The 15,106-nt window shown below is 38.9% G+C and overlaps 1 protein-coding gene and 1 long non-coding RNA gene across 2 annotated transcripts in view; one reads left to right on the plus strand and one right to left on the minus strand.

Annotated features, from left to right (window-relative positions):
• The first annotated feature begins 1,475 nt into the window (after window positions 1-1,475).
• On the plus strand, window positions 1,476-11,279 carry LOC139972922 (replication protein A 32 kDa subunit-B-like). The gene is made up of 8 exons (XM_071979235.1): window positions 1,476-1,915; window positions 3,636-3,724; window positions 5,298-5,399; window positions 6,363-6,476; window positions 7,873-8,073; window positions 8,676-8,801; window positions 9,306-9,406; window positions 10,027-11,279. The coding sequence occupies exons 1-8, from the start codon at window positions 1,897-1,899 to the stop codon at window positions 10,106-10,108; spliced, it is 834 nt and encodes a 277-aa protein (XP_071835336.1). The 5' UTR covers window positions 1,476-1,896; the 3' UTR covers window positions 10,109-11,279.
• Window positions 11,280-11,653: 374 nt separating this feature from the next.
• The window catches only part of LOC139972923 (uncharacterized), a 37,670-nt gene continuing 34,217 nt past the window's right edge, over window positions 11,654-15,106 (minus strand). The window contains exon 2 of the long non-coding RNA XR_011795098.1: window positions 11,654-15,029. This is a non-coding gene — a long non-coding RNA (uncharacterized lncRNA). The remainder of the gene's footprint in view (window positions 15,030-15,106) is intronic.

Below are 15,106 nucleotides of genomic sequence, written 5' to 3' on the forward strand. Positions count from 1 at the left end.
TGGAATGAAAGTGGAACACAAACACATTACACATATCATAATAATTTTGAAAATATGGTGAAATGCTTTTAGTCTAATAGTCTGCAGTCCTTTCAGAAACAGGAAATTATGACGAAATTCAGACCTGTTCCCACATTTTATATAGAAAAAATTTGGAGAAAAATACCCTGAAAAACTGTAGAATGTGATGATTTTGATGACGGCCCTTTAATTCTCACTATATAGGCATGTAGAGGCCGTCGATAGGCGCCAAGGGGGTGCGAGTTCTCGAGTCCTCAAATTTGTTTTTGAAGCAAGAGACAGTGGCGGAGCGTCCATACAGTAGGGGGGGGTTCCCCCCTGACGGACTCAAATGGACTGATGGCGCCCTTTTCAGCTCTTTACTACTTTTTACTTATTCGCGGTTATTAACTTTTTTATTGCGCTCTCATCTACTTATTGGCATTTGTCACATTAAGTTGGTGTAATTTGGCGATGACACAAATTTATTCTTCGTTTATCTGCAAATTAGCCAGTCCCGGAAAGGGTCATTTCCGGCGATCTAGGGAGTATCTTTACTCAAAAAAATTATGTATTCTACGCGCCAACCAATGGTGGCGCTCCCCTTAGATAGTGTCGGAAGCGCCCCTACAGACCTTTCTCGCCCCTCCTGACCAATACCCCTAGCTCCGCCACTGGCAAGAGATGTAGCCAGTGGCGGGAAGTGGGTAAGGGGTATATATATATATAGCTTCAACGATGTGATTTTAAGTTGATTTGAAAATGTCTGATACTTAAAGTAAATCAGTGGGTGGCGAAAGTATCTAGGTGGTCCAGACCTGGGCTGACAAAGTGGCTTATTATAATAACGGCACCTAAAAACGTAATGAAAAATCAGTCGTTATCCGATGCTTGTGATTATGCTCTCCCACAATACAGAAAAAAATAATGCTTGGTTGCATGACACACTATTTGTCAGTATGTGATATCATGTAGTGGCATAGAAGGCAAGAAAGTGGTCGTCCTTTCCATATTTTCAAGCTATAACTAAATTACCAATATTAGACCATGTGAAACTATTCTCAATTCCAGTAGAAACATTACTGGCAAAGCATTGTTGTACCCCCAATAGATGCTTCGTTTTGCAGCACCTTATAGAGCCTCTGAGTAAGATCAAATATTATTTTCAGCATCATTAAGTTGCATTTCTCTTCACGGAATTACTATATTTGCCAATTTTTCTCTTGGCATACTTGGAGCAGCGACAGAAGAACCTGTAGTTGTTATGTGAGTCCTCTTTTCGCGCAATTACTTGCGCGGGAAAAATCTCACTGTTAACTAGCAAGTACTCCGTGCTAATAAACACGCCCCATAGATTTCAATATTACAAAGCTTCAGGTCTTGCAATGACGCTCACTTATACGCTAGTGGATAACCATAAAAAGGGGCGAGGCCTCTAGCTATCCATCAAGTTAGAACACTTGCGATTTAGTTAAGCAAGATTCATTTTGAAGTATGCAAGGAAAATTTTGAAACTGTCCACACTACGTCTCTCTTGCACAAAATTTAACGACAGTCGCCACCTCAAATTCAAACCTGGTTTAATGATCTCAGTGTTAAGTTTTTCTTTTACTTGGAGTACAAAACGAAATTCACAACATTCAGATATCTGCTTGTCAGACTCACAGGCAGAAAGTCTGAGACTGTTTGCAAATAAGCTCACTTAGTACTAGTTATACCTACCTTGGCGTAGCCTAACGTAAGGCTAATCCAGACCTAGCTAATTTAGGCTGCCGTAAAATTAATTCAGATCAGCCACAACGGTGCATGCTACGGATCGAGTAACCTGGCCTCAGTAACAACGCGTTGCTGTGTGGTGTTACGTTGTGAGCAAGTTGGCTTAAGGATCAATTCACCATGTGGGGAAATCAAGGCGGTAATGTCATCGTTTTTGAGATGTTAATTTGTTTAATAACATGGCACAAATTTGTGCAATGTTCCGTTTTCACGAAACAGTGGCAGGATGGGCTAGGCCTTGCGTGATAGGCCAAGGTCCTAATTGCAACACATAAGCCTAACGTTACAAATGTTCGGTGCATTCTGCGATATATATATATACATAGTCTTTTCTTATGACAGTTTTCTTTCCATATGTAATCTAATCGCCAAGAAGAACAACGTAAAACCATACATGATGCAATACTTAGCTCACTTAGTGTTGCTATAGCTAGTACTGCTAGTGCTACTACTATGCTACTACTAGTACTAGTACTCGTACTACTAGTAGTACTGCCACGACTGGCAGTTAGAGTAGCCTTGGCCTAGACTAGGCATCGTGTAGGCATAGGTCTTACTATTAAGTTAGGCGTATCTTTAGCCAACAAATCCCTAACAAGATGACTATAAATTTCCCAGGGACAGTTCTTATGTTGCATGTACAGTTCTAGTATCAAATCCTGGATCTTAAAAATTATCCCTGTAATATTGTTTAAAATAAGTCTGTGAATAAAGTAAATTTACTTGTTTGTTTGGTCTCCCGTTCATACTCATAGACTTGGCTTGAACCTAAGCAGAATTGTTTACGACTAGAACTGTGAAGTAATATACTCATGACTGGTAGATACAGAAAACAAGATCTTTGACTAATATCAATACCTCTAATTAACCTGAAAACCATGTCATTGTAATAAGTGAACTAATAATTAGATTTTTAGAACATTTCTTCCAAATTTGTTTACATATACTTTGTGAATGATTTGTTTTCTGATTTGGCATTTGACCAAGATCTTAGAAACACACGGCCATCAGGCAAACCCCTTTAAATGTATAGTGTTGGCATAATCCTTGATGTCATTCTCTTGGTGGGAGGGGGGGGGGGTTAAGGGAGTGTGCTGGGTGGAGGAAAAATATCATATCCCTGGACAAACAAAATAGTCACTTTAGCCTAAGCCTAAAGGCACATCAAAATGTATGACCTTTAAGAATATAGTTAGTCGTTGGTTGGTGTGATGGTCAAATGAAAAAGCAGGCAAATTTTTGAATAGTGGCCTTTAATTTTCTTATTTTTTTTAAGGCAAGACAAATTGCAAACTTTGGCATACCAATGTCTGTATGTATTACCACTACATTTAAATTAATTAACATGTACCTGCAGTCCTGTGTAGCCTTATGTTAGGATAGGAGGCTATGTCTGAGCTGGACTTGGTGCTTTGACTTGAATAGTGCCTACATGCCAAGCTTCACTGTACAATACCATGAGACCCCCACAATTTAATGTACACCTAGGTCCAACGTCAAACACAGCCCAGGGGATTTCAAAATCTCACATGCAAAATCTGAAACTGGTGCACTGAAACAAGGTGAATCATATATTTACATTGATGTTTGAATATTGTTTGTACAACCTGGCCGGGTAATAGAAACTTTTGAGGGGAAGGGGTTGGGGTGGTGAGGGGGGGTGTCCGGGGTGATTCTGTGGGGAATGGAAGGATCAGGTGAGTTTCATGTTGATACCAACAACCCCCCAAAACAGGCTTCCATCCAACCAAAATACCAATTGTAACATATATACTGAATGACGTAGAGAAATTTAAAACAGAACTATGTGTCTATCATATGATTTTCATAATTTAAAAACTATTGTTACTTCTTTACAGGGTTTGATGGAGATGGTGGCAACCAGCAAGGGGGAGGTTATGTGACTTCACCTGGTGGATTTGGCTCTCCTACACCAACACAGTCAAGGGTAAGGAGTCTGAATGTATTTGTTTTAAGAAGTACAGTAATATTATGTAAAATTAGAATATACTAAATATTAGTTATTAGTTATCCTGTACAGCCAAGGGTAAGGTGTCAGAAGATATTTTTATGTAAAAGTACAATATATTATGTAAACTGAGAATATACTTTACAGTATAATTATCCCGTACAGTCAAGGGTAAGGTGTCAGAATATACATGTAAAAGTACATAAATATTATGTAAAATGAGAATATACTATTATTTCATATAGGCAAGGGTAAGGTTTCAGAAGATACTGTATATATATGTATGCAAAAGTACATGCTTAATAATATGTATTTGTTGCACTTTTGTTGTGTTGTTTGATTAGGCTAGACAGGGTAGATCTTTTCTTCTTGATGACTTTATTTTGTCCCCTTTAAGTATACATGTATATACTATGCAAATTGAGAATACATTATAATGTAACACACTCTGTAATTCAATGGGCCTCCCTAACTGGCCATGGACTACTGGACTGTCATCTCCTTACCCCACTCACAAATTAAAACAGAGTATTGAAATACTTCTTTAACACTGAGAAGGGTTACATCTATAGGCCATGCCTACTTGTGTGCTAAGGTTTGACCTTTACACTGATGTGGCAAATGAAGGTTGGCAGTTAAGGTATAGAGTGATCCTTCCTTTAAGATTTGTTGTATTGAAGCAACTTTTGAAGGTAGCTTTACTTGGTCATGTTAAACTATTGCGTGATCATGATCTAAATCCCTGCATCTAAATCCCTAAATGCAGTGATCATCTAAATCCTTGCATCTTAATCCCTAAATGCAGTGATCATCCAAATCCTTTCATCTAAATCCCTAAATGAAGTGATCATCTAAATCCCTAAATGCAGTTGTCATTTCAATCCCTGCATCTAAATCCCTTAATCCCTAATTGCAGAATAATGAATTCCTGTGGGTATCATTGCAAGACGATATTCGTTGGACTTTTGAGTGCGATTGGGAGATGCACTTTATCTAAATTGCCACTCCCTCATTGAGGTGTAGAAAAGTAGATCTGCAAACTAAATTGTAAAATAAAACATGCAGGGGCTGGTGTGTGGTTTGCATCCTGTGGGAAGTCCCTCAGGGGAAGGTAGATTTGGCACACTGTAGTTCCCTGGGACCGGCTTTTAAAATTGTGCACACTCGAGTGAGTGTCATACGTTACCAATGGCCTGGGGTTAAACATTGTCAAAGTTATGTTGGAAAGCCTTGCTTTTATATTTAAGAATGTTATAAACCTTCAACTTTAGACGTGCCAATTTTGGATGGAGGTCAAACACTTAAAATGTGTTAGTGGCCGTTTTTTGGCATACTTGTATGGTCGTGACAGTTACAGACAAAATCTGTGAGCAACTTGGTAGTCGAGGAGGTGCTAGAAATCATCCGAATTAATGAGGGGCCGTTAACTGTCAATACTTAACTAAGTTACGAAATCCTTGTGTAAACCATAAACTGTGTCCTATAGTCCAGACACCCTAACTCATATCCACAAGACAAATTATGTGAACTCTTAGCCTTCTTCAATCCACAGGGGAAGCGAGCCCAGAACCTGATTCCGTGTACCATTGCACAGATCCTGACGTCTAAAGCGATCGATGATGGTTTCAGATGCGGGGAAGTCGACCTTCATCAGGTTTGTCATTTTGAAAGAAGTTACACCTTCCGAAAGGTTTTGTGAACCGTGGTGGATGTGCTTCAGGTTATGTTGTGTCATAAATTGATGTATTTTGCTTTAATTTGAAAGGTTATCAAGGGGTAATCTCTGTGAGGCCAAAAGAGAAATGTTTGGCAGTGTTTTTGTGTGTTTTGCAATGGGGCAGTGTGGAGGGTAGGCATTTAGGGTGCTCTAGTATTAAGACCTCAAGTTCTTGCATTCATACCATCAGTGAGGTTAGAGTCCAGGTTTCGCAGCCCGGAACGGAAACTTTCACAGAACGGGTTCAGCTCATGGGCTGACCATTGAGCACCGTCACTGGTTTGTCAGGATTTGGCTGGTAAAATCGAATAAGTGTTGACATTGACAATTGCTCATTGATGGTTAGGGCAGCTGGTGGTATGTCCGTCTGCACAGTCATTACATTCATGGATCAGAAGCCACTAATCATCAGGGACTCATGAAATGTGGTGGTATTGAGAGGAACCCCTGTAATCGGATTTGGTAGTTTGGAGTTACAAACTGCCAAATTGTGTTTGGTTGCATTCTTTTAACCGTCTTAGGAAGGACAATTTAGGGTTATCACAACGTTGAACTTGTTACGTGCGTTCATCACCGACAGTTTATTAAAATACCGGAGTACGCTGTCAGGGGGGGTTGTATTACACGCAGTCCTGGTATGGGGAAGTGGACGCGAAAAATTACACGCCTGCCACATTATTCTCAATTCTCATTAGATACTCATTAAAAGAGAAGCCTGAAGGCTTGGTAGTCTAAGGCCTGGAAGCTATCAAGGATCAATTATTTAATTAAAAAAAAGGAAACCCATATTCAAAAAAGACTTCCTCAACTCTTAGAATCTGCTGACATGTCTTTAACTAATTTATTAAGTGAACTGACATTACCGTACAACCAGTCATTTTGTTTTGTTTGTTGTCAAAGGTCTCCATCGTGGGGGTCATCTTGAATATGGATATGCAAGCCACGCATATACGTTACGAACTGGACGACATGTCCGGCCCGACCATGGAAATAAGACAGTGGATCGATAGCGATGTGAGTTGTAACCCCGTCACACATTTTTGTAAACGCAATCACTTCCCTTTTAAGTTAACATATCCATTGTCCCATCACCATCGAAACGGTCAAAATTGGACCAATTTTTGTGTGACTTTCCATGGGAATGGTCAAAAGAGTCTGGGCCTGGATTGTCCAGTAGGTAGCCACACACCGCCTGTTTGAAGGCATGACCCAATTTGAGAATGGTATTAGTGTGATAATTGCTTATGTATATGAGGAAAATGAGTGGTAAACCAATTCCCGAAACATGTATGTATACCATTCGGGGATGGGGGAATCGGGGGTGGGGTGGGGGAATAACTGTCTGGTATCACATTACAGAAATTCTTTGCAAAAGTGGCATATTGCTTTACAAGTAGAAAGAGGTTTAGCACTTTTAATGTACAAAGGAATTATAACATTTTATGAGAAAAAGACCAGAGCCTTCAACACAGCTTCACAAAACTTGAACACTAAATTATACCCTGAATGCCCCCCCCCCCCGCCCCAAATGCCAGGTTTGGTTTCATGTGTTTGTGAAATTCTTGTGTTCCATTTGTGACATTTTGAAACAATTAATACACTTTTGCTGTTATCGACTGTTTCAACATTATGTGAAACAAAAGGAGTTAAGTTCTTCTAAATCTCCCCCCCCCCACTTTTCATAGGACATTCACAATGACACTGTCATTTAGTTATTTCTCCTTTTGTTGTGGGTTCATAGCAGCAAAGGGCAAAGGAATATGTCACAATAGTATATCTATTAGCTTTCGTGAATGTAATTGTCTACATTTAAATCTCAAACCCAGTCAACTTATACAGACTGTAACCAATCAAGAAGGCATAACAATTGCTTAAAACTTAGTCAATCCAAAATTCTCACCAGATGAAGATTATCGAGTGACTACGACGAAATCAGTTCAATCCAAAACATATCGTTACCTGGATTCCTATTTTAAAATCATGCATACACCCTTGAAAAACGAAACCGAAAATTTTCAGAATTTTTTTCATTGTTTTTTTCTCTTACGTTATCTGAAATGACTATTGAACAGTTTAAAAGCAGAATAACTATATTTTGTTAGATCAATGAATTTATTGTTTGCTTTCATGAAGTGCCCTGTTTGTTATTGAAGTATATCCTGTCTCAGTTTTCCTGTGCATTTAAGCTACCCACACAACCCCCCCCCACCCACTCCCCCTAACTGAACACGACCCGACTCAACAAGGTTTTCTTCATACTCGCAAGGTTTGTGAAGCCCAATTTATGCCACCTACAAAACTTGATAATATATTGGAGTAATGCTTTTTTTCCATCCCCAACCAGACATCATTAGAAAAGAATGATGTTTGCTTTCACGTTGCTTCTTATGTTGTGTTTCCACGGCGATAGGAGAACAGCGCACCCGAGCAGCAGCCGGAAGTACATCACCACGGAACCTACGTCAAGGTCATAGGCAGTGTCCGGGCGTTCGGTGGGAAGACGACCGTCTCACCTTTCAAAATAGCACCTCTGACCGACCTGAACGAGATCACAGTACACATGTTGGAAGTCATCCACGCACACATGTACCTGACCAAGAAGAAACAACAGGTAAAGAAAGAGGTCGTTGCTTTTAAGTTGGGAGAGACTCAAGCGTGTGTCGGCGTAGGAGTGTGCTGATCACATGTTTTGGAATGTTGGGGATTATCTATAAGTGAGCAGAACCACAACCAAGTTGGGATCAAGAAGATAGTCTGAAGAAGTCACTTTTTGAAGTATTCTACGCGTAAAATTAGTTTAAGTGATGCTGTGATTTATCCCAACCACAGATACCTTGCTGAGTATTAAAGTAAAAATATCTCTTTTTGTCAAGTGAGGGAAGCCAAAATGGACTCAGCTCAGCAAAATGGAAGCAGTTTTTGCATCCTTTTCTATGATTTTCTCAACCTCATTGACACCATTGATTCCATAGTGACATACATAACTAGCTTATCTATTCAAATGTTGGAATAAAAGTTGGAAAATTTACATCATTGAACATTGTTCTTCTCAAGATATTTTCCGTAAGGGTCTAATAAAGCCCACCAATAATAGGAATATCTAAATGCTACGAATACCATTGAATAATGATTTAAGTTATTTTCACTTGATCTCGAAGATGAAAGTAGATTGAAGTAAGCTGAAATATCTTATTTGTATTCTCATTTCAATAGACGGGCATGCCTGGTACCCCTGCTGCTAGTGGTATGTCCATGCAGACTCCTAATAAGATGCAGGGAACACAGGGAGGCGATTACAATAACATACCCAACCACGGCCTGAACACAGTCCAGAGAGACGTAAGTTGTGACAAACACTCCATTATTACTGTCAAGTGTTTTGCCCCAAATTCTGTTTTTTATATATTTTTTTTATTCATATACACTGTAGTCATTAACTTCTTTTATACGTAGTGATGCAATAGTGATATCGTTCAGGGAAATTGTTTAAGTGATTTCTCGGGATGTCCCTTTGACAAGCAGCCTTTTACAGTTTGGGTGTCCCAAGCAGCAAATTTGGAAGTACAACTAAATGTACCAAAATAACCAAGAATGACCAATGTGTACAATAAAGGAGAGATGTGTAGGTTTGGGGACTAGAACACCAGCTTTGAGCCAGTAAAACTAACACAGAGTTATCTGGGGGTCAGTCTCCCCCCCACCCAGGGGGTATCATTTAGACACGGTAAATGGAGCAACTTTTTGTCAGCTGCTTTTAGGCTCTTCTAGAATACTATTCAAATTTTGACAAAAGGCATCCTTACTTCAAATGTTAGACAAGGCTACGTTCCGTATACTTTACAGGTTCACCAGTTGATTGTCGGCTGTCCTGACGAACAAGGCATCAGCTTGAACCAGTTGAAGGCAGCGTTAACGTCTAAGAGAGTTTCCATGGATCATATCAAGTGAGTGAGCCATTCTCCAATTGTTACCCTTCCCCCTTCTGCAACAATTTTTCTTTAGACCTCGCACATGTTTCTACTCGGCATCGACTCAACTGTTAATTTACCAGGATGAGACTCCAAAAAGGATGAATTTGAAAAAGAAAAAAAAAAGATGAAATTATGGAAATGTTGTTTAGCCAATAGAATGTCAGTATTTTTAGTAGTCTGTGATTAATTGCAACTGTGTGAGAACTTCAGATCTTCTCTGCAAACAATACAAACCCTTAAATTGTTTCCTGCTCTCTATCCCTCCATTAATATTTTTCCGGGTACCAGTCGGCGAAAACTTCATCCGTTATCTGAAAAATGTGCGATTTAATTACTACGCGAACGTACGTGTTCATAGAGCAGCCATTGCCAAGTGAATGTTAGTATTTACAATACTTTGTGATAAATGCAACAATATGAGAACCTCAAAACATCTCTGCAAAATGCCAGCACTTTATTATTCCTGCTATGTGTCCCTGCTATCAGAGCCATTCATTCTGATGAAGTGGGATGTCAATAATATGCTGCAATGTTTTTTCGATCACGTTTCATTCCTGTAATTTCTGTCCCTGCTTGTGTGTATTTTCTCGCAGAGCTGCCGTTGAATTTCTTTCCAACGAAGGACACATTTACTCCACCATAGATGACGACCACTTCAAGTCCACGGAGGGCTAGGTATCATTTTTCTGTCTTCCGAGCGTTCACCATTTTCCCTCTTATGAGGACATAGCCATCCAACGTAATTTGTCGATGTGTGGACAAAGGATAAGACACAGACTGAAGAAAAGAACGTTTGATTTCTGTCTACAAAGACTCCTGTCATTGCAAATATATTGCATGTTTCCACTCTACAGCGTCTACATTCACTGAAAAGTGGAAAGAAGTTTGGTATTTAACAAAAATACTTCAATTTCACCAGCGTCGGGGTTTGGATTTCTTGAGCAACGGCACAGCATTCCTCGATTCTGTAGTATCAGTAGCAAAGAAGCGTGGAAATTTAAAGATTGGGTCAGTTTTACCACAAACTGGTCTGTTAACCGTCAAGTAAAATATCTGTAAACAATTTAAGACAATATGCCGATGTAATAGATATGATGGATTCATTTAACAGTTATTGTCATTGTCACACATTGAATATACAGTTTTTGCATACCTATTGAACAACTCTGAGAATTAAGTCTGTTCTTAGAACGGAACGGCACAGATTCCCCAACATACAGGAGGAAAAAAAAAGGAAGACTGGGATAATTACTAGGGATGCCAAGTTTTCCTCTCTGATACATGTGAGTAAATTTGTGTTTAATTAGTTTACTTCATGAAACCGATAGCATTGAACTCGGGCTTAAAGTGATCGCTGTACCAATTATTGATAGTTGTGGTTTGTGCCACAAACTGGACTACCAATGAAGAAAATTCAAGTTGGTATCTCTGAACAGCAATTCAGTTAAACTGAACAGTTGTTCTAATGATGTGTTAGCAGTTTATAAAATCTAAGGTTATTTGTCATGCCAAAATACAGTAAACTACTTTATTCAACTGATATCAGAAAGTTGCCATTTAACATTTTGAATGTTCCTGTGTCAAGTCTTATTTGTCTGATTGAAACTAAACATCTTTACATGCAAAGACATTGGAAAGTTTGAATAGTAGGAGGAGGTGGGAGGCAGAGGCAAGTGGGGGGGGGGGCAGAAGGGATGGCAGGGAGAAGTTTTTGCTGACCTGCTGAAGAATTCTGTTTTTCCTCTCCCGCTTCTCTTACAAGGGATGCACTGCATGTTATTGCTTCATCATCCAACTGAATCCTTTGAATTTAGCAAAATGACCAAGTTGTAGTGACATACACATACACTTACAAACACACACATATACATACGTATACCATCCATATACATAGATATACATACAAATACATACATACATATACCATACATATACATACATAAACATACATATAATAATAATAACAAAACCACTTGGAGAATACAAGGAAAAACTCATTGGATACCTCACATGAAATAACATTGCTAGAAATGTGAAACGATTAGGTAACCAACGAAAAAGAAGCTACTAGTGAAGGCCCTGCCAAACTTTTTAGAAGCTTCCATTGCCTGATCATAACATCATTTGTAATTGTAATGTTAGGATTGAAATGCAATCATGTTTCTTCAAATAAAATGTCAATAGACATTTCATCCCTTCCAAACATCTTCATGTTCATCTTTGTGTTTTTTTTAGTTTTTGTTTTAATTGCAACAAATGCTTTCAGTTGTGATTTCTGAGTAGAAAATAGTCTTTTGAAGAGTTACAAATATCTTTAGCTGTATTGACACGTTTGTTGGAAACCATTACAACCAGCACAATATTATGTAAGTCCAATACAGTAAAATAAAATTGTATTCAAAGTGTGATTTAGGTAAAATTTCCATAGAAGAAAATATTCTGCCCTTATTAGCAAAATTGTTCAGATATGGTTCACCAGCTCGTTGAGTATGACAGGTTTGGCGTGTAGAAATGGTTTGGGCGGGGTGGGGAGGGGGAGAGGGAGATGGGAAATGGGTTCCTTGAAGGAGTTAATGTTGGGGCAAGGGAGCTTTGCATTGTAGAATTTACCAAAAGTTTCTTTTAGATTTCTGTAAATTTGGCTGAATTTGAGGGCAGTTTTTGAAAGATTGATGATGTTAGCTGTACAACGGTACATTAGCAAACCTTTCATGTATTTCTGGTATGCAGATTTTGGCTCTTCATTATAATGAAATGCTATTGCACATGAAATACTTATACGACTAAAATGTCACCGTCATAAAATTCGGTTGCAAACGACCTTTTCAATTAGTAATCGAGAAAGTGATTCTCTAAGATTGAAGACATTTACTTTTACTCTGTTTTTGAAGCTTTAAATGTCAGGTGACACTTTTTTTGTGTGTACTTTGACAATGTTGTCATAGGTACAATGTGATGGCAGCTCCCTGGTTCAATGAGGTGTAATTGTAAGGTTACAAATAAAGGCACAAAGAGAAACCATCAATTGTACTCTGCTGTTTGTTTTCTGTAATAACATCAATAATAATAACATCAAGTGCTGTGACATGCACATGATTTTTAAAGACTGAGTTAGGTAGAAGAACCGACCTTTATGGACTTTATAATGAAGGGTGTGACAGTGGGGTCATCGGGTACGAACCCTCATACAATAGCATGGGTATATCGGTTGCTATGCGACGACAAGGTGCTGGAGGGTTTTTATCGTCTGCCTGGGCCTGTCGTCAGTAAGGGAAAAGGAAATATCAGATAAATAAAGAAAAACTCATTTTTATGATGTATTGAAGGAAATTGAAGACTGATAAGGGACTACCTTCATGATCTGGATTGCCAAATTGTAAAATCTGAAAAATTCCACCCTAACCCTAACCCTAACCCTAACCCTAACCCTAACCCTAACCCTAACCCTAAGAAAATCATTTGCCGTGTAATTATTGGGGGAATTCGTTACAATAATAATGATCATAATAATATAAGTTTAACCATTGATAAACGCATTGCAATTTATTATTCTTTCAGTAGGTGCCTGAAAAATTCTCAGCGTATTGCCCGAATTTTCACAAAATATTTGAAATGGGGGGGGGGGGCGATGCACCCCCAGCCTCCTACGCCTATGCACATACTCCGTGCCCAAAAGTCAAGATCAACAACAAGATCAAGGAAGCTTTATATCAGCTATCTGAACCCTTACATTCAGTTCATGTATGAATTACATCCTAAAAACTGATAACTAGTTTAATATGTTTCTTGATTGTTCGAATTTGTTAAAAAAGAAGATGGATGTACTACTACTAGCCGAAGCCAGTTGTCTGATTTAATATTTTATGTTTTGAATAATTTGGAATTAGCAAATAATTCATGTGTAATCCTTATATTACGCGGTATCAAGGGCGGCGGAACCGGGGGGGGGGGGCACAGGGGTACGTTCCCCCCACTTTTCCTCAGGTTAAATATGTGCCCTTTTTCTACATAAAAAATTGTACTCTTGATCACCTTATTAGGTCAGCGATATTTCAGTAAGAGATCTAGTCCTAATTTAGAAGTATTAATGAATTTCTGTCGGTCAAACTCAAATGTTTACTACCACAAGGCTTCTAACATTCTGGTGAGTGCCATTATGCATATTCAATTTGTCAAAAAAATTCTAATACATTTCCAAAAAGGAATTACTATATTACATTGTGACTTTGTAATAAGTAGAAGCCATATATTGCCTACTATGAATAATGAGTATAGTTTTAATATCCCATAACCTACCCCATCCTTTCGCATTTTAAAATACTTCATTTGCTTTCATGCATGTTTCGATCGCGTGTGCAGGGACTTCGACTTTATAATGATTTCACCTCATTTTGTCTCGAAAGAAAACTTGTTCCTTGTTTCTAAATTTGCACATTGGATATTGCAGTGCTAGTATGCCTTTTTTCCTTGAGGTGGTGGGGGGGGGGCAGTGGCGGAGCGTCCATACAGTCAGAGGGGCGGATGCCCAACCCCCTCGACGGACTCAAATGGACTGTTGGCGCCCTTTTCAGCTTTTTACCACTTTTTACTTATTCGCGATTATTGACTTTTTTATTGCGCTCTCAAATACCTATTGACATTTGTCACATTTTGTTGGTGTAATTTTCTGACAAAAAACGATGACATCTATTTATTCTTCGTTCATCTGCAAATTAGCAAGGCCCGGAAAGGGTCATTTCCGGCGATCTAGGGAGTATCTTTACTCAAAAACCATGTACGCTCCGTGCCAACCTGTGGTGGCGCTCCGCTCAGATAGTGTCGAAAGATCCCCTACAGACCATTCTCGCCCCCCTGACCAATACCCCTAGCTCCGCCACTTGGGGGGGGGGCGTTGATGGAGTTATGTGTATACGCAAATAAGATAATACAATAAGAGTTATAAAGGGTACTAAATATCAGGTTGCATCAGTCCAATCGAATTTCTGCAAAGTGCCCTTCGACGTCGGTGCCCCCCCCCCAGATTAAAAGTGCTTCCGCCGCCCTTGCGCGGTATGCAATCCAGGGTGGCCTCTAACTTACTTCTCTATCCCCCCCCCTCCCCCTTAGACAAAAATGGTTATATAGGTATCGTAAACTAATGACGAGATAAATAGTTTAGTTGGAAGGGTTTGTAATCCTAAGGTCACTGGTTCGACTCCCGTTATGATAAGAAAGATAATTTGTGTTCATTTCAAATTTGTTTATAATTCCCATTTCAGTTTACTTTTGTTTTACTTAAAATTATATAATTTTGAATTTTTGCAAACCTTTCAATGTAGTGATTTACCATTCAAATTCAATGGTCTGTTTATAAAGTACAAGCACGTCGAGCAAGATACGTGACACAAACACAAACACAAATCATCATTTTCGTTTCCCCTGTTTTTTGTTTGATTCAGTTACGTACCTTGTTCAGATGCCAAGAAAATAGGGAAGTTAAATACGTCAAAACCTAGAAAGCCATTATATAAGTGAAAGCCGTGCATTGAAGCATTTGAAACTATACGTTATGTATTTAAATGCAAAATGTAAGTCGAGATTCGAGAGAAAAACAAAACTGTTGGCAAATTGCTTATCTCATGCAAACAAACCTTGTGTACTGGGCAGGTAAAATATGAAGTTAGTTTCAATCCT

Source organism: Apostichopus japonicus, chromosome 9 (assembly GCF_037975245.1).
Source record: "Apostichopus japonicus isolate 1M-3 chromosome 9, ASM3797524v1, whole genome shotgun sequence".
Classification (NCBI taxonomy): Eukaryota; Metazoa; Echinodermata; class Holothuroidea; order Aspidochirotida; family Stichopodidae; genus Apostichopus; species Apostichopus japonicus.

Bases quoted from the DNA above. Each gene is read 5' to 3' on its own strand.
- LOC139972922 (XM_071979235.1), top strand. The intron at 6,477-7,872 runs GTGAGTTGTAAC...CCACGGCGATAG, and splicing joins GACAGTGGATCGATAGCGAT to GAGAACAGCGCACCCGAGCA. The intron at 9,407-10,026 runs GTGAGTGAGCCA...ATTTTCTCGCAG, and splicing joins GTTTCCATGGATCATATCAA to AGCTGCCGTTGAATTTCTTT.